Source organism: Monodelphis domestica, chromosome 2, assembly GCF_027887165.1.
Source record: "Monodelphis domestica isolate mMonDom1 chromosome 2, mMonDom1.pri, whole genome shotgun sequence".
NCBI lineage: Eukaryota > Metazoa > Chordata > Mammalia > Didelphimorphia > Didelphidae > Monodelphis > Monodelphis domestica.
In genome coordinates, this window is record NC_077228.1 from 536,378,075 (window position 1) to 536,404,764 (window position 26,690).

A 26,690-nucleotide genomic window follows, 5' to 3' on the forward strand; every position below is an offset into this window, starting at 1 on the left:
CCTTTCTCAGCCGTGACTACTAATGCCTGCCTCTATGCCTTGTCCCTTTCATCAAAAAGGCCAGGGATTTCAAAGGCTGGATCAAGCCCACTGGCAGATGTCAACAAACGCCTTTTCTGAAAGCTGAGGGCGTCTGTGAAAGGGTGCTCGATGCCTCTGGAAAACAAACAAAGCCAAACCTTTCCCGGGACGGCTCCCTGGGCTCAGATCCCATGTATTTTACCTTCTCCTTCACCGACTTCCTGGGAAGGTGATGGAAATCGTAGAGCTTGGATCTCTTTTCAAAAACCAAAATGTACATCCAGAGAGGCTTCATGTAAACATATTTAATGTCACCGCAATTACATTTCCTTCAACACAGATAAAAAGCTCCAGGATTTCAATGGGTTCAAATAAATATCCTATGAGAGATTAACTGTCACTCATGTTTAATTGACTTTTAAAAGCACAGTGCACAATTCAGGACCCTTCCAAAGACAACCAAAATGTACAGTAGTACAGTGCACTGAGGGAAACCTTACTACAAATATCAGGATCTACCAGTCTCGTGAATGAAAGAAACCTCCAAAAGAAAAAGTACTCAGTAAATGCCATTCACCAGCAGGAAAAGGGGAAGCCATTCCTGTCCCACCCCCGTCGCTCATCAATTTGCAATATTCTATTTTGCCATCGAATCGCAAAGGTCATCCAGGTTGCTGCCGTCCTAACAGGGAGCCAAGAGCACACTCAGAATTCAAGAACAGGTTCTGGGAGCCGAGCAGTGCGGCATCCGTCCCCTCCCCTGGGTAACGTCCTCTTTTTAAGCAGCTTCCTAGGAAGTCGGCATGACCAGCAAAGACATTCAGCAAAGGCCCAGCCCACGTGGTCCTTGGCGCCAGGCCACAGACCCCGAGGACTGAGGAGCGGAGAGGAGCCGAGGCACGACAACAGAAGTTCCAAGCGGGCCTCCAGAACCACTGCTCTCCTTTCCTTGTGAAACTACAAGTAACGCATCTCCCCCACACCAAGTGCCCAAGGCCCCCCAGAGCATTCGGGAGGAGGCTGTCAAGAGGAGGCCCCATCAGGCCACCCGGGGAACAGGTTCTAGACCATCATTGCCCTTATTTTGACGGATGGCTCTGATGTAAGCACACACCTCTTGGCCAGCACCCTCCCTGCTTCTCCGAGGAGGCCGCCCTCTTTCCTGGCCCCTTCCTGAGCCCCTTCTGTCCTCTTGGGGCATGTTCCTCACTGCCCGCAGTGGGTGCCCTGAAAACAGGAGCAGAGAAGAGCTGAGATTTAAGCCAGTCTGCTACTAAAGAGATCATTGTCTTTGCCGACTTACTACTGTGTTTTAAATCCACTGAAGAATGGTATATTCCCCACCAGGAATCACTACAGAATAAAACCCAAGCACTTAATACTGTTGTACTCCAAAGGAATAAATATTATGGGACTAAGAAGCCGTTCAATGGTGAATTCAGCACGATGTTTAAGGACCAAAAAGATGTAACTAACGTATGTATTTTATCCCATGTTCTAATAAAGAATGTCGGGGCGCTTCAACCAACAGAACCCAAAAAAATGTTGCTTTTCCAAATGGTCACAGGATTCCCAGGTTTGATCTTGAACAAAAAAGAAGACGATGACGAGTCAATTTTCAAGAAAAGCCACGTAGTCAGTCAATCTGGCTAACTGCTGTTCGTTGGGGATGGGTGGAACAGGAGCAGGTTCTGTTCACAAAAACAAGAGCAGATGTAAATACAGCCGAAGAGGCACGGAGACGGGCAGCCCCACTTCTGATCCCCCAGCCTCGAACCTGAAGACCTCTCTGAGCTGCGACTTACTTGATAGAGATCACTGGGAAGGCTGAGAGGGCCAGGATAACTGAATCCACTCTGTCTTTAGAGCGATTTAGTGAACAAATAAGAACAAGTGGGGTTGCTGGGTTTTGAAACGTTTTTCTTTTTTCCTTCCCCTCTCACTGAACAAAAAAAAATACTGAGGAGGCAGCGAAATGGAAGGCCAGCTGCCGGGTCAGTCCTGGGAAAGCCAAGAAAGGAGCAAGCAGCCTTCGGGTGCTCTGTGAGCGACAGGAATGGTGCCGGCATTATTGCTGCTACCAGACATCCCTCCTTTCAAGGCCCGCAGAGGGCAGCACCATCTCCTCAAATCCTCTAACTTCAATGCAAAGAGGGGCACAGAGGAGGCCAACAACATACAAGAGGCCAGAGCGAGGACCCTCAAGGCACCAAAGGTCTCCTGGCAGAGCCTCACCAACCTAAGACAAGGATCACTGATCCGCCAAAGGGGAAAAAGAATCTCCACTAACATTTGGTCACTGCTTCATTAGGGGAGGGTCTTGGTCCCTGCAGCTGTCTTCTACGACCACCACGTTAGACCAGGGGGGTCCTATAGGAACACAACTACAAGGTGCACCTGCCTATCCCAGGGGTCAAACAAGCTAGCCCCAAACAGAGAAGGCCCATCCCAGACCATCTGAAGGTAATCAGGGGCAGGGGACTGCCCATGAAAACAATAAAGGTCATGTGGGAACTGTCGTTTTCTAGCTCAGTCTACAATGAAATATTTGGCAGCAAGGTGGCACAGTGTACAGAGTGCTGGGCCTCAAGGCAGGAAGGCCCGAATTCAAGTCTAATCTCACTAGCTATGTGATCATGGGCATAATTTCCAAGCACAATGCCTCAGTTTCCTCATCTGTCAAATGAACCAGAGAAGGAAATGGCAACCACTTCAGTATCTGTGCCAAGATAATCCCAGAAGGGGTCACAGAGCCAGACACGACTAAAATGACTGAAAAACAATAAAGTCTTAAGAATAAACACTAAAAAATTTATCAGCAATATGTTTCTTGAGCATAAACCCATTGAAAATACAAACCTGATAAAGGAATAAATCTGTTAAAGGAAACATCCAGGGAACCTGCAGAGAAGTAAAGCCAAAACAGTTGTTAAAGTGTTTTTCCCACAAAAGCCATACAAAATAGATTTTTCCAATTGATTGACAAGTCTCTAAAGAATGCCCACTACCACTAGTGACGGGCAAGTTAGAAGGCCCAGGAATGCCCATTTTGTGCCGTGTTTGGGAGGAGCTAGACGGGGCCGGAGGTCAAGGAGCGCAGCATTTCCTCCTCTCCTCAAGCGTCACTCCGGCCTCGGGCCCCATTAACTTTTTGGGCCATCAATGGAGCCCATCAAGTCAAATCTTCACCCCCTCGTCCAGGGGTGGCCTCACAACCAACACACCTGTGAGGTTGACAGTTTGAACCAGAGGGCAAGACTTTACATTTATCCCCTTTTAGTTTCTTTTCCCTCAATTTGGCCCAACGTTGTGGCCTGTCACAGCAACCTCGGCCGTCTCGGTGGCGGTTATGAGTCTGATAAGGCCGCCATCGACACCTTCATCTGAGCTGGCGGCCCAGGAGCAGGCCCTGCTGGAGGGGGTCTGCTTCCAGGGTCACAGCGACCCAGAGAAGGAAGAAGGTTCTGCTGGCCAGGCCCAACGTGGTCTGAACTCTGCTCACTCTCGTCCCTGGCCTCTCACGCCTACTGGAATGAGCTTTCTGGCTTGTCAAACCTGAGATGAAGACCCTTCAAGTCAGGAAGCGACGTCGAGACTGACGCCGACCTCCCTCCCGCGAGGGCCGGCTAAGGGAACCTGGAGCAACAGGCACCCGCCAGAGCCTTCCCAACTGGCTCTGCCCACCCCCCCAGCTGCACCTTCTCTTACACACGATTTGGTGGAAGTTCTCTTTCCTCCCCTCGCTGGCCAGCAAGGCCGGCCCTCGTGGACCCTACACTGGCCCGCATGTCTATCCCGAGGACAGGGGCCGGGCAGTCACTCTCCCGTCAGAGCGGGAGCCCGGAGCCTCCTCCAGCCGCCCTCGGGCACCTCTGGGCCCCGGGGCCTTGCCAGGGCGGCTGCGATGCCACCAATTCCTCAAGGGGAGGAAGGAGAACGCTGAAGCGACAGGCTCTAGTCTGAGTTCCTGCCTCTGGGTCAGGCCCGTTGAATCCCGTCCATTTTGTAAGCAGACGAGGGCCGAGAAGCGAGTGCCTTGTAAATGGAGGCCGAGGCCTGGCCGTGGAGCAACAGCGCCACCTACCTGGCTTCTTGGGCATCACCATCCTCGTGGTGGAGTCGGCTTGCCAGCCTTGCTCTAAGACCCCTGCGAGAGATCAGGGAGATGGGTAAGAGCCAGAGAAGCGGCAGGAGAGGCCCTGCCCCCAAGCAGCGGGAGCCCCCTCTCCACAGACAACCGAATTCTGTCCCGTCTTCTGGCCTCTTACCAGGAATAACGATGGCTGGTGTGTGACAAGGATCTCGCTGCGCCCTCACCACCACCCGCCTCCATTTTACAGAAGAGAAGACTGCTCCCAGGGATGGGGTCGGCTGGGCCACACCCGCCGTATGAGGCAGGATCTGAACTCTCCACCCCCCACCCCCCCGGGTCTGGCTCGCACCCCTTTTATCTAGCGCTCACAAATAAGGATTTTTCTACAGGGTAGAAGCCAAACGTCACACAGATGCTGCCTAAAGGCGGTTATGATCACAATAATCCTATCACAGTGAATGAAGATGGATCTCATTTTGAAAAGGAAACATGTTCACAAAATGATTCTATTACATTAATTCACGCTGCCTTTTTTTTTTTAATTCAAGGGTAACATGAAGTTTCTCCTTTTTTAACCCTCATCTTCTGTCTTACTTGGTCCACAGCAGGAGAATAGTAAGGGTGAGGCAATGAGAGTTAAATGACTTGCCCAGGGTCACGTGGCATGAATTTTCTTTTTAGGAAAAAACAACAAAGCTAAGCTGTGTACTTGGGGTAAAAAAGTGAGTTTTTAGGTTTTGGTGACTGCTTCTCCTGTCCCATTAGCAGGAGTCAGATTCACCTGAGCCCCAGGCTCTCAGGCCAGTCCTGCTTTCTTATGCACATCCCAGGCCTCTAGACAAGAGGCCTCAAGGGTGGCTTATTTCTCTCAATGGGGATGAGTAAGAGAGGAATGTGCCAGACAGAGGAAGAGGAGTGAAATACCATCTAATGATATTTCCAGCTGGCTAATGTAAGCCAAAGCCACAGGAAAACAGAGAGAGAGAAGGCCGGCCCAAAGGTACAAGAGAGCCTGATCCAGAGAAGAGAGTCCAAGGCAGAGATGGGGGAGGGAAGGACATGGCTAATATGGTGTCTGGGAATCATAGCAGAAGGGATGAGGACGGGGCTCTGGGCAGGAAGAAGGCACCTCCCTAGTCAGCCCAGCGTCAGAGATCCCTGTAAGGCGCCCACAAAAGGCCCAAAGGGCCAGCGGTGGTGTTTAATCTGTGGACAGCAGGATGGCTTACCTTTCACAGCTTCTTCCACAGGAAGTCCGACAAACGCTGCAAAATCATCAGCGATGATCGAGGTGTACGCCTGAGAGACCAGTGCAAAGGCTCGCCTTCTGGTGGCATCTAGTAACAGAAAAGAAAGAAGACTGACCACCCCACAAAACAGCCATTCCAGGGCTCTTCCCCACTTAGCCACAGCAAAGAGGCTGAAGCCAGCTGTCAGTCTCCCCAGGGCCTTTCATCTTTCTGGGTCCTCAGGGAGACTGCCTGTGGATTGGCTTTACCTGTCCTACCAATCTCAAAGATTTATTGTATGAGACTGCAGAAACCAATATGGAAAGGAAAAAGCATTTCACATGAAGACACACCTGCATAATTTAAGAGAAACGATGCCAAAATTTGGAACTCTGCCCAAAGGGTGCTAAAAGACTCTCTGCCCTTTGATCCATCCATAGCACTGCTGGGTCTGTACCCCAAAGACATAATGAGGAAAAAGACTTGTACAAGAATATTCATAGCTGTGCAGTTTGTGGTGGCCAAAAATTGGAAAACGAGGGGATGCCCTTCAATCGGGGAATGGCTGAACACATTGTGGTACATGTTGGTGATGGAATACTATTGTGCTCAAAGGAATAACAAAGTGGAGGAATTCCACAGAGACTGGAACAACCTCCAGGAAGTGATGCAGAGTGAGAGGAGAACATTGTACACAGAGAGATACACTGTGGTACAATCGAACGTAACGGACTTCTCCATTAGTGGCAATGCAGTGATCCTGAACAATTCTGAGGGACTTGTGAAAAAGAACATTATCCACATTCAGAGAAAGAACTGTGGGAGCAGAAATGCAGAAGAAAAACACCTGCTTGATCACATGGGTCGATGAGGATGTGACTGGGGCTGGAGACTGTAAGCGATCAATACCAATAATATGGAAATAGGTCTTGATCAGTTACACATATAAAACCCAGCAGAATTGTGCATTGGCTATGGGAAGGGGGTGGGAGGGGGAGAGGGAAAGAACATGAACCATGGAACCATGGGAAAATATTCTAAATTAATTCATTAAAAAAAGAAATGATGCTGAGTTCCTCTGTTCAGAAGACAGTCCTCTCCCTACTCCAGCCCAAGCTTCCAAGTGGCACCACATGGGCACCAAGCCACAGTGGCCCCTCTCCTGACCAGTCTGGGCAACAGGGAGGACTGGAGGGTCGGAGTTGCTGCTGCCCCCTTGCCTTCTCCAGCTCAGGTCCTGATAGACAGGCTCTGGTACTGGCACAAAGGAGGGAGACAGGCATGCCTGTGGTGCAGGTGGCCCAGGGAGTAACCTGGTTGGAAGGGGTCAGCTCCCTCCCACACCACTTCATGGCTTTCAAGGGCCACCAGAAATAAAGCTAAAGTGGGCCCAGGCTCCTCAGGCTGGAAAGGCTTCCAGGGGCGGCCAACCAGCAACTGCAGAGCAGCCTGGATAAGGACAGAGAGGCTTGCCTGGGCCATCAGTGCTAGGCCAGACACCTGGTGACGAGGGCCCTTGGTCCAACATGGTTCCCTGCCACAGAAACGGTGGGGGTGGAGAGAGGCAGGGAAGAATCAAACCTTCGTCTGAATCCACCTTTAGATCAGCCTTGCCTGAGTCCAGGAGGTGAGTGTGCGCGGAGGTGAAGGGCACTGCCCAAAGGGAGGGGGTACAAGGGCCAAGATGCAGATAAGCTCACTTTATGGTGATCAGAGTAAGGAGAGATGCTACTCCCATAAGTGATCAACGCCTGGAGACCAGAATTAACTGAAGAGCAAGGCCTGGCTCAGCTTTGGACAAGAGCAGAGTTCTTGAAATAAAGGCCCAGCTTTTAATGCCAATTTTCCTCTAAGGTAGGCATGGCTCCGTCCCTCTGTGGGCAAGGATCATGGAGGGCGAAGGGAAGGACGCTGTGAATATGCCGCTTGCCTGTTGCCAAAAGAAGGTGTCCCCAAAGGGGGAGAAGTGGATGGCCCAGGCAAGGGGATCCAATCTACTATCCCGCTGACCCTAAGCTAGAGATATCTAAGCACCAGGAACACCAAGACAAAGGCCGAGTGGCCTGGACCCTCCAGGGCTTCCAGGGTACTGGTAGCTCTGGGTGGGGTGGGGGGGTGTCTCTCCCCATGGGGCTCCCCCAGGCAGTTGTACTTCCACTCTGGACTCTTCCTGCCCCTCCTCACCTCAGACAAGGCATTGCCGGGCCTTTGCGTGGGCTGAAACCTCCCACTCCTGGCTGCGCACACCCTTCCTTCCCTCCCTTTCATCTACTTCATATAAATGTGCATGTGAATCCTCCCGAGGAGCAGAAGCTTCTCGAGGGCAGGGGCGGGTTCAGTTTGTCTCTGTGTTCCTCAAACTAATGCTTCACTAATGCTGGACTGAACATGTCATTGTCAATATGGGTCTTTTCTCATCCTTTTGGCCTCAAGCATTCATCGTTGAAAATTGACCCCCTGCATTTTCTGGGTGAGCACCTTGCCCAGGCTCAAGGGGGCCTTCCTCCAATTCCCTGCTTTCAAAGGAAAGCTCAGCTTTGCCTGGCCAGCCCCTTCGTGTTCCTCTTCTTAGAATCGTCCCCAACCCCTCGTGCCTCGGTTCTCCATTCCATTCACTCCTTTCTTAGGCCCTCAAAGGCAGGCTTCTATCCCTCCCCACCACTTGACTGGTCAGCTGCCCAAGGGAGCTGGCCCTGGCCAAAGCCTTTGCCACTTTTCAGTCTCACAAGAGGCACAAACATTGTTGGGGATGTGCGTGACTGGAAGCTGAGTTGGCTTCTCCACACTGTGGAAAGAGAGCCAGCAGGCAGAGCCCAAGGGCTGCACCAACCCCGCCCGAAAAGCCAAAGGAAGGTCCTTAGGGCCTTGATGGATCTTCTGGGCAGGGTCTCTGTGAAAAGAGAGACAAGACCCCTAGGAGAGGAAGGACCAGGAGAGCATGAGCAGCAGGAACAGCCCACAAGCAAGAAGGGTCCAGACCCCATGATCTCAGAGGTTTACGGAGAACTCCTTTAGTAAACTCCTTCTATTAATGCACACGAGAACCTGCTCTGTGCCCTGGAGAGATAGCATGTCACTGATGCCTGGGAAAGAAAGCTGGCACGTGGGCCTTGGGGGGCACGGGCCACCCCCAGGTGGAGACATCCCAGAGGCAGCTGGAAGCACACACGTGAAGCGCAGGGTGAAGTTGGGGAGGGGACAAATGTAGGAATGATCTTTATAGAGAAAATGAAAGCCTGGAAGGGAGGAGAGGAAGAGAGCGAGTCCCTGGGATGGGGCGGGAAGGTCTGCTGCCCAAGAAGCCTGACAAGGGAACTGCAAATGAGGGCTGGCTGCGCAGGGCACAGTGGACAAGGCCTTGGACTCTCTTGGACAATGTGAGTCAAGGTGCCACACGGGCAGGGCTACAGTGTAAGGCAGTGAAAGTGGGAACTCCTTCCCAACACAAGGGCCCAAATCAGGGACTCCCTTCTGGCAGAAGACACAAACTTCCACATCGGAATCCCTGTGGGTACCGCACTGTGCAATACTGAACATGATGCCAGACCCAGGATGAATGGTTAACGCAGCCTCTTGGCAGGAGTTAGACTCAGTCAATACCTGTACTTGACCCTTCCCAGGAGTGCCCGTAGCACCTCAGAGGCTACTGATTCAAAGCGGGCAGGAGATGACTCAAGTATTAGTCCTCTACCCTCTGCCCATACAAAGTGGGCACAGGCTATCCTGGTGAACACTGGACATGGGTCAAGAGCCTCGATGGATCAGGGTGGAAGCTCTCTCCATCCTCTCAGTGATATTGTGAGGAACAGAATTGAGTCCAGCTTGTGGCTGGAGGACCCTGCCAAATGCCCGGCACAAAACCAGGTAGAAGGCCAGAGACCAATGAGGAGAGGAGAGGAGAGGTCCTTAAGGACCCAGGAGACACTGACCAGGCACAATCGTGACATACCTGCCTTTTTGGAGAATCTGTACTCTGCACAGGGAATAAGTGGCCCTGGCCAAAGATAAGACAATTTTTAAAAGTCCTTTCTGTTCTCAACTTATGGATTCGGATTCTCCTCTTCTGTTTCTAAGCTGATCCATCTTTTCCATTGCTTTCTGTCCATCCTTATGGGCATTGGCATGGGCATTTTCCTCCACAGTCCAACCACCTTACTATTCGTTTTTCTCTTCTCTGTTATCACCACCAAAAAAAATGTCTCAACTGAACCAAGGGGCAGTTTATCAGAACTTGGAAAGGCTTTTCTATTCCCTCTTTTAATTAAAAAAATCGAGCGTGTTGAACCTTTTATATTGATCCAGAAGAAAAAGATAAAGATATTTTTAAAGTGGCTGATTTTATCTGAAGGTCAGAGGTCCTCAATGGGAAAAAAAAAGTTTCCTCTCATCCTTTGTGGGACCCGTGGCGAGTTGAGTCACCAAGTCTGAAGCTTTCCTTCAAACTGTTCTCAACCGACAAATCCTTCTCTGGGTCACTGCAGGGGCCCCTGACTAGGCTTTTGCTCTCTCAGGCTGCTATTCCTGCACTAACCTTCTAGCTTCTGGCCAGGCCAGTTCCTTTCCTTGTTCACTTGGCACTGCTTAGAGAGTTAGTCCTAGAGTCCAGGGTTAGTTAACTCCTCTCTCATTGTATCCCAGTCTTTATTTCATATAAAACAAATGGACTAAAAGCTCGGAGGGAGTAGGGACTAAGACTGATCATTCTCCTTCTCAATGTAACCCATCGACAAGCAAAAACACAAGACTTTCAGTTAATGCATTTGAACACTGGATAGCTGCCTGTTGGCCCAAACAGCATCCAAGTCACTGCTGACTCAGTAAGCATTTATGGAGTACCTACTGTACAGAGTCCTGCACAGAGCACTGGAATGGAACCTCACACAATCTAGAGTGCGGTCTCCCAAAGGACAGAGGCCCCTGACCAGTGGCCTGGCATTCTACAATGAGGAGAATGAGGCTGAGCCCAGGAAAGCTCTCGGTGGAGCCACTTTTTCCCAAGGAGCATCCCGCAAGAGCTTTGTCTAGTCAGGCTACTCCACTGCGGACTAGAATGCATCTAATAGAGTAACTGGCAGGGATGAATCACACAGAGTGACAGGAGAAAGGGAAGAGATATCAAAGAATGCCAGGGCAAATCATTTAACCCTTGGGGTCTTTGACTTGTCATCTTTAAAGGGAAGGGGGTGGACTGGATGATTTCTAAGGCCCTTTGAAGCTCTAAAAATTCTATGATTGTAGGATTAAAGTGGTCTTTATAAAGGGCTTGAGCATGAATGACAAGGACATCGCAGGGATGACAGAAGAGGAGATGTGAATATCGGGGCTCATATTGGGCCTCTACCTCTTACTAGTCAAGCCAATATAGTGCTCTGACCTTGGCCAGCTGTGTGACCCTGGGCCCACCATTCCAGCTTACACGCACAATCTCAGGAACATTTAGAAGGTTCACTCATTTGGCAAATGCCAAAATGGAGATGCAAAAGGCCATAGTATGGCTGGCCCCTGCTCTAAAACAGATCAATAAACCTGAATATCTGTGACAATTCCTTAGTCCCTAAAGTGTCATATTAAAACAAACAAACTCACCCCCACCCCACCCTGGGCTTTTTTAAAACTTAAAACCCTTGGGGGCAGCTGGGTAGCTCAGTGGATGGAGAACCAGGCCTAGAGATGGGAGGTCCTAGGTTCAAATCCGGCCTCAGCCACTTTCTAGCTGTGTGACCCTGGGCAAGTCACTTGACCCCCATTGCCTAGCCCTTACCACTCTTCTGCCTTGGAGCCAATACACAGTATTGACTCCAAGATGGAAGGTAAGGGTTTTAAAAAAAAAAAAAACACCTTAAAACCCTTACCTTTCATCTTAGAATCAATACGTGGTATTGGTTCCAAGGCAGAAGAGTGGCAAGGGCTAGGCAATGGGGGTTAAGTGATTTGCCCAGGGTCACACAGTTAGTAAGTGAGGCCACATTTGAACCGAGGACCTCCCATTTCTAGGCCTGGCTCTCAATCCACTCAGCCCCCCTCCTCCCATTTTTATAGTAAAAACAAAACATGAAGGGTATTTCAAGAACATTTCAATCCAGGGGCAGCTAAGTGGCTGAGTTGATTGGGAGCCAAGTCTAGATGAGAGGCCCTGAATTAAAATCTAGCCCCAGACATTTCCTAGCTATACGAAGTCTGGCAAATGACTTCATTTGCCCAGCCCCTTACCACTTTTCTGCCCTGGAACCAATACACAGTATAGATTCCAAGACAAAAGGTAAGGGTTTAAAAAACAGAGCAGAAGAACATTTCAGCCCAAGTGTTGCTAGATGGTAAATGGAGCTTTGATTCTGCTGCCTACACTATGAATGATCTGAATTGAATCTGGTGTCATGATCCCAAGTTAGGTCCCTTTGAAAACAGTCTTCTTTACTTTAGAAAAGATCACTCTCCTACTGAAAGTTTAAAAACCATTAAGGAGGAAGGTTCATAGACTTTGATTCCTCAGCCAAATTAATGCCATACCTCTGAGCGCTTCCATGATGGGCTGAATGGTCTCAGACCACTGATGTGAGCTGATGGTTGTATAGATTCCTGGGAAATCTCTCTGCCAGATTCGTTGACCTACTGACCAGATGCCCCCAAGCTCTGAATTTGCCTGCAATAGAAAGAGAAACCTTCACTACACTTGACGTCTCCACCTCATCTACTTCCCACAGTGTCTCTGCCTTGAAAGAGAACACTGTTAACGATGGGCAAAAATGGCTATAGAGGACTATACGAAGAGCTTTCAAACACAAATGGTAGTCACTTGTGGGCCACGTGCTGACTCGGTTTTAAAATATGACCCATGTTTAATTGTTACTTTTATTTATTTGGTTAACTATTTCCCCATGACACTTTAATCTGGTTTGGACCACACGCAGGAGTGCTACAGCTGCCTGGGGCTCTTTGGCCTCATGTTTGACTCCACTGTCCTGGAACACTGTCTAATTCAAAAAATGAGAAGGATTTGAAAACCAAACAGATCCGCCCTAGGATGTCTGACATTGCTCTAGGTAAAGGTTTTCAAAGCTAAAGATTCAAGCATAAGCACAAATCAGTAGCCTAAAAATCCAACAAGGACACTTGTGACAATGCTACACACATGAAACATTTACTGCACGGATATCATGGGGAAAAAAAGAGTGTTGGCGAATTAAAACTGACCCGTCACTACAGAACCAAGACTTGTTTATGTGACATTCTAAACTCAAAGTCTGTTTTGATAATAGCTAATAAGCAGAATGTATTGAGCTATCCAAAGTCATTCTAAAAAACTCTTTGTAAGATTATATCACAGTGTAGAGATGTCTATTGTTGGCCACATCCTAACCTTGCTAACCCTGAGTGTGAAAAAACCACTGGCCAAGAATATTCTATCAATATGGTTATGGTGTGCTAAACCCCTTCCAAGTCTCGGCTGTCAGGATGGAGCTGCCCCAAGTGGCTTCCACTCTGTTGCTATCACTTGGGCCAGTGACGGTGAACATTTTAGGGACCCTGTGCCCATGCCCCACCCCCTCCAGACTGCATACAGTGCCCTGCCCCCTGCATTGGAGGATGGGGCCAGGCTCCCAGCTGGCTCATGCTGGGGAGGAAGGTAGGCCTGGGGCTCAGCAGAGACCACAGAAAGGTCTCTGCATGCAGTATTTGGCATATGTGCACAGATTCACTATCACGGACCTGGAGAATCTTCACTGTCCTCATGGCAAATGAGGAGTCCTTCAGGGGGTAACATAACACAATCCCAGACCTTGGCCCCATTTATCTGAGCTGCTGAATCTGCACTAGGACTTGCTGTCAGGACCATTAGAAGAGGAAATGTTTGAAAACACGTAAGGTCATTTGATCAGTGAGAAACTGTTGTTTCTTTCATTTATGGCACACCATGCAAGTAAAATGTTCATATGGGAAAGAGGGAAAGAAGGAACAAGTCTCTTAATAGTACCTACTATGTGCCAAGCACTATATTAAGTACTTTACAAATACAATCTCACTTGAATGGTAAATGCTGTTCTGTTATTATCCCCATTCTTCAGTTAAGATAACTGAGGAAGAAAGAGATTTAGTGGCTTGCTTAAGTATTTGAGGGAAGTTTTGAACTCAGATCTTCCTGACACCAGGCTCTATCCACTGTGCCCCTGATTACCTCTATGGACACTGATTCCCGCCTTCAGCAAGCACCATTCCAATGTTGCTCATGATTGTTATTTTTCATTAGAGAAATCTGAAAATCTGCTTGTAACCATGAAGGTTCACCAACTTCCGCATGTTCAAACCACTTTAAAGGAACACAGGGGGTGAGACAAAGAAATGAGAACTTAGGAAATTGGCTAAGTATTAGTACAACCTAAGTAATAGAAGCAATTGCTAAGATTATTACCTTAATAAGGAAAGTTTAATAACTTCACAGAGGAGTAAGATATACATGGAGATTACTTACAGATTTGATAGCAGGAGGAATTCTTTTCCAAAGATATCGGGCATTATTCCTAATTCATAACCCCCAAGGGGAAAAAAAAACAATTAAAATGTGCTTCATTAAGTATAATATCCTAGTTCTACAGAATGATGGGGGAAAAAAGAACATTTAAATTTGCCTTTGTAAGCTTTATAGAATTCTACTCAATAAGCACTTTTGTATTTGTGTTCACACACGCATGGGTGAGAAGAAGAGAGGTAGCACCCCGGGTATAAAGACAATTAGAAGAACTTCTTTATCAGGAGAAAATATATTACTAACGTAAGTGAATTTAACTGGTGCTAACTCTAAGTACGAAACCAGAACAAAGTTATAAACTCAACCCAAAGCATCAGGAGAGGAGCTGTCCTCATGTCCTGATCACTTCCAAGGTCACTCAGTGAGGGCTCCGGGATGCTCCTGGATAGTGTGGGAGCACTCCCAATGCTCTTAAACTTCCTGAGGACCACATGGCAATCATATATTACCTAATACAAGCTAAGTATTGCTACCAAATGTCCTTCTTTCTTGGTATTAAGCAATAATTGAGAAAAGGCATTGCCAAAATTTTCCAAAGAACAAATTTAAAGGAAATCTTCAGGCTTTGTCAAGGGGTTTAGTTGCAGAGTATGTCTAGAAAGGGAACATATATTACAATTTCTGAACATAAAAGTAATTTTTCTTATCAGTATAAGAACCCTACAAAATAATAATGTGAATTTATTTAATTCCAAACAACCATCTCTTTCAAGATCAAAAACACGCTCTTTAAAAAGTCAGACTTAAATCAACTTTATAAATAGAATCATATTTTAAATACACTAAAATGTGACTGGTCACTCAAGACAATCTTGTGTTCGAGTGCCACAGGAAAGAGATTGGTTTCAGTCAGAGAAGAAGAAAAAATTCCACTCTCAAATGTTCTGGAGCATTTATTTATTTCTATGTAAACTGATATTTTAAATGCATTCTTATTCTCCATATAAGTTGGCACCCTACTGGGTCTGACCCTTAGCAATGGCTTAAGCTAATTTGAATTACCGTATGTACTTGAAAGCAGTAAATAGAAAATCCTTTAAAAGAGTCCATGCTTCAGACTGTTTACTAATTCAGAGTAGTTTTCTCTGCAATCAGACCAGATGAGTGGAATGCATAGATGATCAGATCACTTGTAAATGCACCATTACTAAAAGCAGATGGTGAGAGAGGCCTTCATAGGGGTCTGTGAATATATGAGTCACTCATCTTAGAGTCAGCTTTGGAAGAGATGGATGATGGGGTTTGTAACAAGAAAGTGACTGACACATTGTGTGACCTGGGTAAGTCTCTTCACTATCCTGGGCTTCCCTTTTCTCTGGGATCAAAGGTGGTGGTAGGGCAAGGCCTGGTGGTTTGGAACAGACCAGTGGTATCAAACTCAAATAGTAAGGCATCCCTGCAGGCTGTGTATTGATTTATCTGTTGGGTACCAGCTTTTTATTTCTTTTCTTAAACAATTCCTGATCACATTTTAATATGGTTCACTCACACTACAAGTTTGACCACTCCAGATTAGAACCTCTAAGGCTCCTTTCAGCTCAAAATCCTATGATCTCTTAGGAATACTTCAAATAAAAAAGCAGCAGCCCTTTGATCCCGTGACAGACTAGACAGTCTGGCACCATAATGAGTTTCCTGTCCTGGGATATATCCAAACAGAGGCCAGAGGAGGTGCACTCTGCTAACACTAGGACTCTAGGATTACCTGCAATGGCCAACTCAGAGGCAAGGTTCCTTTTGGTGGTGGTGGTTTTTTCCTGCTAATTTAAAGAGGATAATGTGGTTTCAAGCTACAAAGGCCCACTTGTCATCACCTTTAAGCTCTTTTCCTTTTCAGTTCCTTTAATTCAGGCCAGCTGAATAAGCATTTATTGTCACACTTGCTAGGTGGCTGGTCGCTGGGGTTCAAGGACAAAAAGGACAACTGGTCTGGCCAATGTTATGGTGGGTAAATACTATGGGGCTGGGGGTAGTATGGAGGAAAAGAGACATCAATCAGTGAATAGTTAAGTTGACCAAAGATAATCTGAGGAAGAAAAGAAGTAACAAGCAGGGCCATCAAGCCAGGTGCATCCTTGGAGAAGACCCACTAGTTGAGCCTCAAGGAAGGCTGGAGGAAGCATGAAATTGAAACAAGTGAACAGAGAAGCCAAACACAGGCTGTGTTTTCCTTTGTTTTAATCATTTATCAGAGCACTCTAAGCTTCCCTGACACTGCACTCCCACTACTATGGAGGGGAAACTACCTCTGGAGGATTATGACAGTCTTAAATCAACCTAAAATGCGTTCTAGCTGGATAAGATCATTTGTACCATTTCAGTTTTTATAGATTTTAGGATCCAAGATGCAGCATTTTGCAAAGTGGCTGAGGTCATTCATTCAACATAAAAACACTCTTGTGTTAACTAAAAGGAAAACCAAAACTACTTCTGACAAAAGTAGCAAGGCTTTCCAGGAAAACCTCTGAGATCTTAGCCATAGTCAGATACTCACATATCATTGTGTAGTAAGTACAGGGCGAGGAGCTGCCCATAAACAGGGGGTGTAGCGATTCCTCCAGGAGCCTAGAAAACACGACACGCAAGTAAGACATGTATGCTATCATGGGCTCTTTTCATTGTTTTAACAGAGTGGAGTGCAGATGCAGTCTGGTGGCCAGGAAGGCCTGCATTTATGACCTGGACTAGTGACCACCATGGCACAGAGTTTCTCACGGGTACAGAGACTCCACTAAGGTAAGGAAAAAGTTCTAACTTGCCCTGGTAGGAGTTTCTTCTGGGGAGTTCCCCCAGATTCCATCCCCATTTCCTGCCCTTTTGTCAAAGTTACTAAACAGGCATCACAGGAAAAATGACTGCATTTTAACCACAATGTTCATTAATTCTAATGTTCTGAAAAAGAACAACAACCCCCGCAACAATATGCAGGAGAGTATCTAAGGAGGAAAGACCTCTGGCACTCTCATGAGGGTGTAACTCCTTTTGGGATGCTTTCCCACTTAACTAAGGAACTTAATGCCTGTTTTTGTAGATGACAGGAGGTCTCAGAGGTAGGGAGACCCCCAGTTCTGCCACAGATCTACCTTGTGACCTGCTGTAAGAAGCAGAGAAGGTGCTGACTTGCATTAGCAAAGAGAGTTCCCTCATGTGGGAGTTCTCTATACCAGGGAAGCCATGGTCCCAGGCCTGATCCCCATCCTACGGCATCAGGGTGGTATAGTGGATAGAGTTCTGAGCCCAGGGTCAGTAAGATCCAAGTTCAAACCGGGCCTCAGACATTTGCTAGCTGTGAGACCCTGGGTAAGTCACTTAACCTCTGACTCAGTTTCTTCATCTGCAAAATGGGGACATTGACTGCAGGTACCACCCTGGCTGTTATAAGTGTCAAATGAGAGCCTTGAGCTGGGCCCAGCACTGTGGGGCTGTTTGTTCCCTCTTCTTTCTCCTATGAACTCCAGTCAACTCCCTCCTCCACCACATGGTGACCATGTTTATGAAACATGGGGGTTGGGTGGGCAGAGTCTAGCTGGGCAGTCTTGCTTCAACTCAGACCTTCTCTCCCCCCTCCCAAGGGGTCTCCTTCTGGCCTCAGGAAGGAGCTATGGCGAAGGAAGAGACCCCAGCCCATTTTACCAGGTCGAGCCCAACCACGCTGAGGAGGGGAGGGAGGGGAAGAGTTTTACAATGCTCTTGCCACTGCCTCTGCACCTTTGGGAGCCTCTCGGTGTCCTCAAGCAACTTCTCCTAGGACAATTTAGAACAGTGTAGACTCAAGGTGTAGATAGGGTGCTGCCTGTGTGGAGATCACAGGTGAAGGAAGGAACGGGAGGAGGAACCCCCCTGGCCTCGACCCTGCCTCTCCCTTTAGAACCAAGGATGAGGCCCCACCATCATACTCTGAGAGTGGAGTTCCAGGATCCTCCAGGTCCGCAAAGAGGCTCCCTCTTGGTTCTAAGGGAATAAAAATCGCTGAAGATGAATCCAGCCCCCGGGGGGTGGGTGGGGAGGGAGGTCCCCAGAATCCGAGCTGGAGACTACACCATAAGGGCCGGCTCCTGCTTTGGTCGATACCACTATCTCGACCAGACTCGGGAGGAGCCGCGTCTCCATCCCAGCCTCAGTTCCCCCATCTGTAAGAGAGGAGACTGAGCGCTAGCATGCCTACATCTCCTCGTGCCTCAATTTCCCTATCTGTAAAATGCTAGGCAGAGTAATGGCCCTGCCATAGGGAACGGCTCTGTTGCCCTGGTAACGGCGCCCCTCTCCTCGCGCAGACTCCGTGGCTTAGGTAGCCAGCCCCCACCTCCCGTCCGCAGGTCCGGTTGTCCCACTAAGCGCGGCCCCGACGGTACCTCGAGCTCCTGGTTCTCGCACTGATCCAGCAGCTTCTTGAAGCTGAAGGCGGCGTTGTCCGCCATCACCGCCACGGGCATCTTCTCCGCTTGCGCTGGGCCTGGGCCTCTTACTTCGTCGTAGCCGCCGCCTCAAGCCGGGAACCGGAGCTCGCTGCCGGCCTCCGACCCTGGGTTCCCTCAGGCGGCGTCGCGCGGAGGATGACGCGCTCTGAGCGACCCAGCCCTGTCCCGGCCACGCCCCCAACTTCCGGCTATGCTTATGTGCGTGCGCTCGAGCTTAACTTCCGGCGCTCCCGCGGAGTTCCGCCCACCGGGCTGCAGGACGGGGCCGTTCTGCCCGGAGGACTCGATCCTCTATATACCTGGGACGGGGCCGTTAGGCCCCAATGACTGGGACTGGATACTCTGTTGTACTTCTCTGCGAGCCGTGGCTGAAGAGATTCTGGGAACCTCATCCCGGATACCGAATCTTTGATTCCCAGGCCTTCGTCCCTTTGTTCCTCACTCTCCCTAGAGCTAGGGGTCCATCTAGTACAAATGGGGTAAACTGAGGCCCAAAAAGGATTGCTGACTGGCCCAAGGTCACAAACTGATAGGTGCACAGGACTTTAGAGCAGGAAAGTGTGGTCCAGCCCTCTAGGGTCCCTTCCAGTTCTAGAATTAGGGTTCTGTGCTGCGCCCCCTCTTACAGTTGTAAATCCTTCCCCCCCCCCAGCCCCACTCCTTGGTCTCTCAGGGAGCTGGTCGAGACCCTGGGGTTCGGACTGGGACAAGGACCCCAGCCCAGGCTCCCCTTGCCATTCATTCCTGGTGCCTCAGTTTTCTGAACCAGCTAGAAGACCTGGGCTCATTTCCCCTTCTGTAACTGGTTCTAAGCACAGTCATTTCCCCAGGGTGCTGCCCCTCGGAAGTCAGAGGCATTTCTGACCCAGATGACTTCTGCTGAGGGGTTTGAGCCTCTGTGTCAGAGGTCCCCAGACTTTTTACCCAGGGGGCAGGTCACTGTCCCTCCCACAGGTGGAGGGCTGGACTATTAAAAAAAAAGATAAACAAATCTGTATCCGGCTGTCTGGGATAGTGGAGGCTGCGCTGCGTGCTGGCTGGGATGGGCCTGTCACACCTTGCACAGACCCATCGCTGCCACCACTATGCCGGGCAGCAGGATACACAGTGCGGAATCCCCTCCCCCAGATGGCGGCTCACCATGCTGACATCTTTCATGGGGCAGCCTTCCTTTGCACAGCATCCTTTGCACAGCATCTCCTTCTCGTTCAGTTACTCTCAGAACAAGGCGCTGAGCAAAAGATGATGCTGTGTGGGAGTGATGCCCCATACTGCGCTCCTCTCACTGACCACCAATGACAGAGGTGCCCCTTCCGGAAGTGCGGTGGGGGTCGGATAAATGGCCTCGGGAGTCATATGGGTCCCGCTGGCCGTAGTTTGGGGACCCTTGCTCTGTGGTTTCTCCCCCGAGGGTGAGGAGGTGACCACCGGCTGACCCCGAGTCTGAGATCCCTCCTGGGACAGCCAGTGACCTGCAGTGAGCTCTGGGAAATTCTCCAGGCACCTCTCAGGCTTCCTTCTGAGACAGGAAGCTGCTTTTCTTTTCTTTATTGCCATTGTGTTGGGGATACTATTTCTGGCACCCGCAGTAGCCAAGTGTAAGCAAGCCGGCATTGGTAAACTTTGAGCTGGGCCCTTTGTGTGTCCACTACAGGACCTGAGCCTGGTCTGGCTAACCTGCCTGTCCTTGGGCACTGGGGACATTCAAGGACCCGAGAGGGCTCTTCTGGCCTGCGGACATGAGCAGCAGGTTCCAAATGTACCCTGGCCCAGAATGGCACATTTTGAAATGGAGGGAGAGTGTGACAGAGACCTGGCGGCTGAGTCCCAGGAGCTTCTGGAAGTGCCTGAGGAGGGAGCCACAGACAACTGGGCACCTACTACAGAACGATTCCGAGACTCTTTCTGGCCTGATTACTGCAGGCTTTGTTCACTAGCTGCTGAGACAGAAATGGGTTTGTGCAGAAAGGACGCCAAGGGGCAGCTGAGCTCCTTTTCTAGGCTCAAGTGAGAAAAATAAGCGGTATAAGCCTCAGTGGCAAGAGAGAGAGGCCTTGGGCCCAAGTGTGGCCAGGCAATAAGGACCTCAGATGTCCTCTCTTTCTCCGAGGGGACAGAGAAGCAGACTGGGCTGTGATCTTGGGAGTGCCAGAAGGCTGTAAGAGAGCCACAGAGGAATGAGAGCCAGTGGTCAAGCCAGAATTAGCAGAACCCAGGGAGGAGGGAAGTTTCATAGGACCTGCTGACCCAGCCTGATTGTGATTTGTTTATTTAAACTCCTTTCCTTTCTTCTTTGAATCATTACTGCATATTTGTTCCAAGGCAGAAGACTGGTAAGGGCTAAGCAATGGAGGTTAAATGACTTGCCCAGGGTCACACAGCTAGGAAAGGTCCAAGGTCAAATTTGAACCCAGAACCTCCCATCTCTAGGCTTGGCTCTCAATTCATTGAGACCCTCTAGCTGTCTCCTGAAGGCAGCCTCTTAAGGTGAAGACACCTTTATTCATTAGCTCTGCCACACTGGAGAGAGAATCTGATGGAGGAGAAGGTTTTGCTGGACCTACTTTAGGGTTGGACTCCTCTTTCCCAGGGACCAAAGGGGCCTAGAGGAGAGCAGGGCTCCGAGTGTGTGTGTGTGTGGGGGGGGAAGAATGCTTTGTTACTTCTACTCTTGACATTTCTCCTCCAAAAATGCCACTTTGTCGAAGCGAAGCGATGTTCACTGGCTAACTAATAACCAGAATATCAGTCACTGTAGACAGTGGGGAGAACCCACTGGGGGACTCAAGCCGATGTCTGCAGAAGAATGATCCTCGCCCAGGGGAGATGGGGCCTGGCTTGGAGTCCTGACTTGGCAGTGTGCGTGTGAGGTGGAGTCAGGACCTCTCCCAGCCTACCTGCCCTATGTGGTTAGGAGGGAATGGCAGCTCAGTGCTGGAGTCCAGCCCTCCCCTGGAGCACTGCTGAGCTCTCAGGACTCCCAGCACCCAACTCTTTCCCACTGTAAGCTGCTGTGGCACATCAGGCCGGTGGGTGCAGGGTGTCCTACAAGATACCTCCAAGGGACACCCCAGGCAATGGGAGTGATTTCATTTAGCAGGAAAGCAGAATTAATTTTCACCAGAGGACCCGCCCTCCTGAGAAGATTATGGATCCTACTTGCAGGAAAATGTTAAGTTTGCATTTTCCAAATCAGTTGCAAATCATCTTTTGGCAGCCTGTGAACATAACTCCAAAGGGGTTGACAAACTTGTTCTTTTGGAAGGATGCTGGGAGCAATAAATCCATCCCCCAAAGGGAGACGCTCCAGGGGTGTATCTGCACAACCCAGAGAAAAGTGTCAGTGATCATTTAATCAAAAAGTGTTTGTTAGGCCCAAATATGCATCACGTGCTCCCCCCTGACATTTCGTCCTCTGCCTCCTGGGCTGGATTTCCCACCCTCTCAGAGCATGGAAGCAGCTGTATCCCTTGTCACCCCTCTACCCCATGTCTCTCTTTTCCCTCTTCCCTCATGGTCTCATATGCTCCTGTGGGGTCCTCTCTGCAGGTGGCTCGAAGCTCTGAAGCTAGGTTTATAGTTGGAAAGGATCTTGGAGGTCATGGAGTCCAACCCCCACTTCCTGAAGATGAGGAGACTGAGGCAGATTCTCTGATTTGCCCAAGATCACTTAGATGAGTTTCCTCAACTGTCAAATGAGCTGGAGGAGGAAAGTGACAAACCACTCCAGTATCTTTGCCAAGAAAAGCCCAGATGGGGTCATGATGAATCAGATACGACTGAGGCAAAATCCCTTCTGAATTTCAGTCCTGTCTCTCTAATGGCCAGTTGAATGTCTCCTCTTAGATGTGCAAAGGCATCTCCAATTCAACATGTCCAGCAGAAAGCTTGTGACATCTTGCCCCTCAATGGCATCCCTCTCATTCTTCTTGTCTTGCTGAAGGAGGATCAGAGAAGGCTTCTGAGCCATTCAGATGGAGAGCTGGTCTGGGACTTGGGAAAACCTGGGTCTCCACCACCCGAGTTTAACACTGCTATGTCAGCACAAGAGCCCTCCGGGTTCCTTGTGAGGGTCAAGGAGACAATGAATGTGGAGGGCTTTGTCAACCTGTGTTAGTGACTGTCGGCATCGTGAGGAAGGCGATGCTGGACTTGGACTGTAGAAGATGGTTTGGTATTGGGGTGGGCACAGGAAGGGGAGGAGACATTCCTGGCAGAGGAAATACTAAAAACAAAAGCCTGGAAGTGGGAAATGCCAGTGTTGGTGGACCCTCTAATGAGGATGGAGCATGATCTGAGATGGAGTTGGGAAGTGGGGCGATGCCTCAGTGAAAGGCTTTGAGTGCTGAATGAATGATTTTAAGCTGTGGCAAGTCAAGTCAATGGGCATTTATGAAGCATTTACTAGGTACCTGACACCATGCTAAGTGCTGGAACAGGGTAGGAGGTCCTAGTTGACAAATGGGCAGGGAATGAAGATTGGATGGAGATGAGGAAGATGGGATGGATGGCAAGGAGAGCTGGGGTCCAGGCTCCTGCCTGACACTCCCCCGATGTGTGATCATGGCTAAGCCACTACCTTTGTACTTCAGATAATTCCTCCACTACCGAGTCACAGGTCTCTAATGTACTGGGTGTGCAAATGTTTGTTTTAGACCCCAAATCCTCCTGCCAGAGTTGCCCTCGGGGCTAATTTTCTGGTTAGGGATTTGGCCACTCGGTTGGAGTTAGACAGCATGGGAGTTCCCTATCTCAGTCTCCAGTGTCTGTTCCACTCCCTATGAACAACATTCTATCTATTATTAAGCAGAATGATTGTGGAGAGGAAGGGGAGATGCTGGAGCTAAATGATACAGGAGCTTGACTGAGGTCATCTTTGCCGTCTGGCCCCTCTTCTTACCCAGAGAACATTGACATACAGTGGCGGGTCTATAGAAGCAGTTTGGTGTCCACTATCCAGGGATCATGCCGATGCTGCCTTCACTTTTCTGATGTTCACGTCCAATCCTTCCTCTACATTTTCTCTAGTCCCCTTGGAAAATGTGCCACCCCAACTTCTCCCATCTAGACACTGAGCTGGGCTGCTAATCCTTCCCTCAATCTCTCATGCTAGCTTTCGGCCTCCTCAATGCATTTTATAACTCAAACTCTCTTCAAATGCAGGCGCAGTTCCTTGGCATGCGTAGAAGCCAAATGGCCATCCCATGGGGGGATAAATAGAACAAGCCATCCTAGCTTCAAGCTTACATTGGTTTTATTTCCCATGGCCACCTCAGACCCATTGCCTTTTAGAAAATGTATTGTCATGCGAAGCGATATTGTTCATTGTTGTTAGAGAATACTCATAAAATTAAACTGCCAAATAAAATCCCAAGTAAACTAAAGGGACAAATTCTATGCTTTGATTGGCCTCCTGACGCCAACAGTTCTTTTTCTGGAGGCGGAAAGCCTTCCTTGTTATAAGCCCCCCAGAATTGTCGTGGATCATTGTATCGCTGAGAGTAGCAAAGTCTGTCCCAGTTGACCATTCCACAGTACTGCTGTTACTGTGTACAATGTTTCCTGGTTCTGCTTACTTCACTCTGCATCAGTTCATGGAGCTCTTCCCAGCTCTTTCTTTTCTGTTCATCATTTCTTACAGCGCAGTAGTTAGTATTCCATCACCAGCATATATCATGATTTGTTCCATCATTGATGGGCGTCCCCTCAATTTCCAAATCTTTGGCACCACAAAAAGAGCAGCTCTACATATTCTTGTACAAGTAGGTCCTTTGCCCTTCTTCCCTTTTCCTTTTCCACGGAAAGAGATTAAACATTTAAAACACAAAGATGGTTCTCATTTATTAGAAAAACATATATGATCCACCGTGTGAAAAATCTTCATTAAATAATTTTATTGATCACCCCTGACTTAATTCAAATTCAGAATCTGCAGGGCTCAGAGAACATGACTTCTCATTGAAGAACGAGCTAAGGTTGAGGGTAACAAGGTGGTGCAGGGGATTGAAAGCCAAGTCTAGAGATAGAGATCATGGGTTCAAATCTCACCTCAGACACTTTCTGGCTGTGTGACTCTGGGTAAGCCACAGGACTCCCATTGCCTAGCTCTTACTGCTTTTCTGACTTGGAGCTAATTCTTAGTATTGGTTCTATGACAGAAGGTAAGGGTTTGCCCCTCTTCTCCTCTGAGTGCTCAGGCCAGCTCTTGGTACTCACCGGAGCTGATGAAAGTATGGCTTCATGGCATTTCTGAGTGAGAAGGAACTCAGTGTCTGAAAGTAATCCCTTTGACAACATCCCCAATAACGTGATGACATGCAGTTCAGGGCCACCGCTCTACTTTTGGACAGCTCCATTTGGGAGGAAGTTTCCCTTTCCATCAATTCCCTTTTCTATGCAGGATTTTGGGTCTTGCTTGGCTTTCCCTCTAGGGTCAAGCAGCACAAGTGTAATCCCCAATCTAATTTCACTGATGTAATTTTGCCCTTGATGTAGATTAAAGCCTCTGTAGTCTTGTGTCCATGGTTTTCCAGAATCCTTCCTGGAGGAACACCTCAAAGGGGGGTCCATTTCCACACCCAAACTCCTTTTCCTGTCCACCACTCCATGAGGGTATGGACCATCTGGCTTTTGTCTGTATGCCCTTTGGCCCTTAGCACAATGCCTGGTGCCCAGTAAGGGGTGAAGAAAAGCTTTTTCCTAGACATTCATTGATTCATTCATTCATTTAGTGCTTTCAGTATCTCAAGGGTAGCCTGCATCACTCAAACTGGTAAGGGGTTCCTCTTGTTCGTTCTCCCTAAAAGGACATTTTTTTTTGCCTCTGTATCTCCAGAGCCCACTAGTATCCTGGCACATTGCGGGTGTTTAATAAATGCTGGTTTAACTGAATTGAATTGATTTGGAGGGACAGAAACTCTGTTGGGTTCTGCAAACTAGAAAGGATCCGAGCCTGGGTCTGGGCATGGCCATGGGTTTCTCTGTCTTTCACTGGGAGGGAGAAGGAGGGAATAAACATTTATGTTAGCATATACATTATTGTATTATTTATTTAAATATTTTCATTGAAGGATTAATGTTGTTCACTTGTTTTTCAGTCTTGTGCTACTCTTCATGACCCCATTTGGAGTTTTCTTGGCAAAGATACTGGAGTGGTTCACCATTTCCTTTTCCAGCTCATTTCACAGATGAGGAAACTGAGGCAAACAGGGTTAAGTGACTTGCTCATGGTTACACAGCAAGGGAGTATCTGAGTAGGGATTTGAACTAAGATCCTGCTGCCTCCAGGCCTGGCACTCTAGCCACTGAAGCAAATACTCAGGTTGATTTCAGGATAATGGTCCTTTAAAAAATGGTTGAACAAAGGGGCAGCTAGGTGAATTGAGAACCAGGCCTGGGTTCAATTCTGGCCCCAGATACTTCCTAGCGGTGTGACCCTAGGCAAGTCACTTTTTTTATCCTCATTGCCTAGCCGTTACAACTCTTCTGCCTTGGAACCAATATCCGGAATCGATTTTAAGATGGAAAGTAAAGGTTAAAATAAATGATTGTATATGTCCCAGAGGGGTTAGAGTCAGTAGATGAAAGGTGGCCTCACTCCCGGGAAATTACCCAATGGGGTTATAATCACACTGACCTCCCAGTGTTGTTATGAGGATCAAATGAGATCATATCTGTAAAGGGCTTAGCAAAGTGCCTGGCACACAGTAGGTGTCATATGTTGTTGTTGTTCTTCTTCTTCTTTTCTTCTTCTTTCCTTCTTCTTCTTCATTATTATTATTATCACCACCACCATCATCTTCATCTTAGAAGTACTAAAGCAATATTAATGGACGTCTAAGTCGAGTACTTTCAAAGCTCCATACATTCAAAATATTAATTTTTAAAGTAATAGAAAATTAACTACATTAATGAAAAATAATGAATTTTAATGAAATATCCCACCCGATTAACAGTAATTTGAGGTCATGCTAGCAGTCTGAGAGAGCTCATGTACCTCCCCCAGGTCTCTAACTTACAACCAGATTGGAATTTGGACCCTGGGAAGATTCATCTCGATAAAGAATGAAAACCTGGAGGAATGTTCCCAACACACTGTTATCACAAACCTGGACGAGCGAGCGGGGACGCAAAAAGGTTAGCAAAGCCTCTAGAGAGCCAGAAATGATCCTCAGAAAGAAACTGTTTCCTTCCTTTTCTTGTGACGTTTCAGCATTAGCCACCTATTAAGCAGTGAGTGAGATGTTGCTTGTCACGTCTCTCTTTGTGGTCCAGCAACTAGAGCTCCGGGCTTAGGATCGGATCGCTTTAAATAGATGGAAGATCACCAGGGGTTGCCCTCATTGGGAGGTGAGAAGAGTGGGAGAGAAGCTACCTGGGGAACAAATGAGACTCAACACACAGAA

General features: G+C 48.4%; 1 protein-coding gene across 3 annotated transcripts; it reads right to left on the reverse strand.

Annotated features, from left to right (window-relative positions):
- Positions 1-306: 306 nt before the first annotated feature.
- On the reverse strand, positions 307-18,472 carry COPS8 (COP9 signalosome subunit 8). Of its 3 annotated transcripts, none has more exons than XM_001362400.4 (8): positions 18,220-18,472; positions 16,362-16,432; positions 13,811-13,859; positions 11,851-11,983; positions 5,344-5,451; positions 4,106-4,168; positions 2,881-2,922; positions 307-1,712 (listed from the first exon to the last, which is right to left on the reverse strand). In XM_001362400.4, the coding sequence occupies exons 1-8, from the start codon at positions 18,298-18,300 to the stop codon at positions 1,633-1,635; spliced, it is 627 nt and encodes a 208-aa protein (XP_001362437.2). In that variant the 5' UTR covers positions 18,301-18,472; the 3' UTR covers positions 307-1,632. The 3 variants fall into 3 exon arrangements, with proteins under 3 accessions (XP_001362437.2, XP_056676070.1, XP_007486129.3); XM_056820092.1 differs by lacking the exon at positions 18,220-18,472 and adding an exon at positions 17,764-18,084; XM_007486067.3 differs by lacking the exon at positions 18,220-18,472 and adding an exon at positions 17,576-17,733.
- Positions 18,473-26,690: the final 8,218 nt, after the last annotated feature.

Bases quoted from the DNA above. Each gene is read 5' to 3' on its own strand.
- COPS8 (XM_001362400.4), bottom strand. From the start codon at position 18,300: ATGCCCGTGGCGGTGATGGCGGACAACGCCGCCTTCAGCTTCAAGAAG. The intron at 13,860-16,361 runs GTGAGTATCTGA...GTTATGAATTAG, and splicing joins TACTTACTACACAATGATAT to GAATAATGCCCGATATCTTT. The intron at 5,452-11,850 runs GTATGGCATTAA...TTCTGTTACTAG, and splicing joins CATCATGGAAGCGCTCAGAG to ATGCCACCAGAAGGCGAGCC.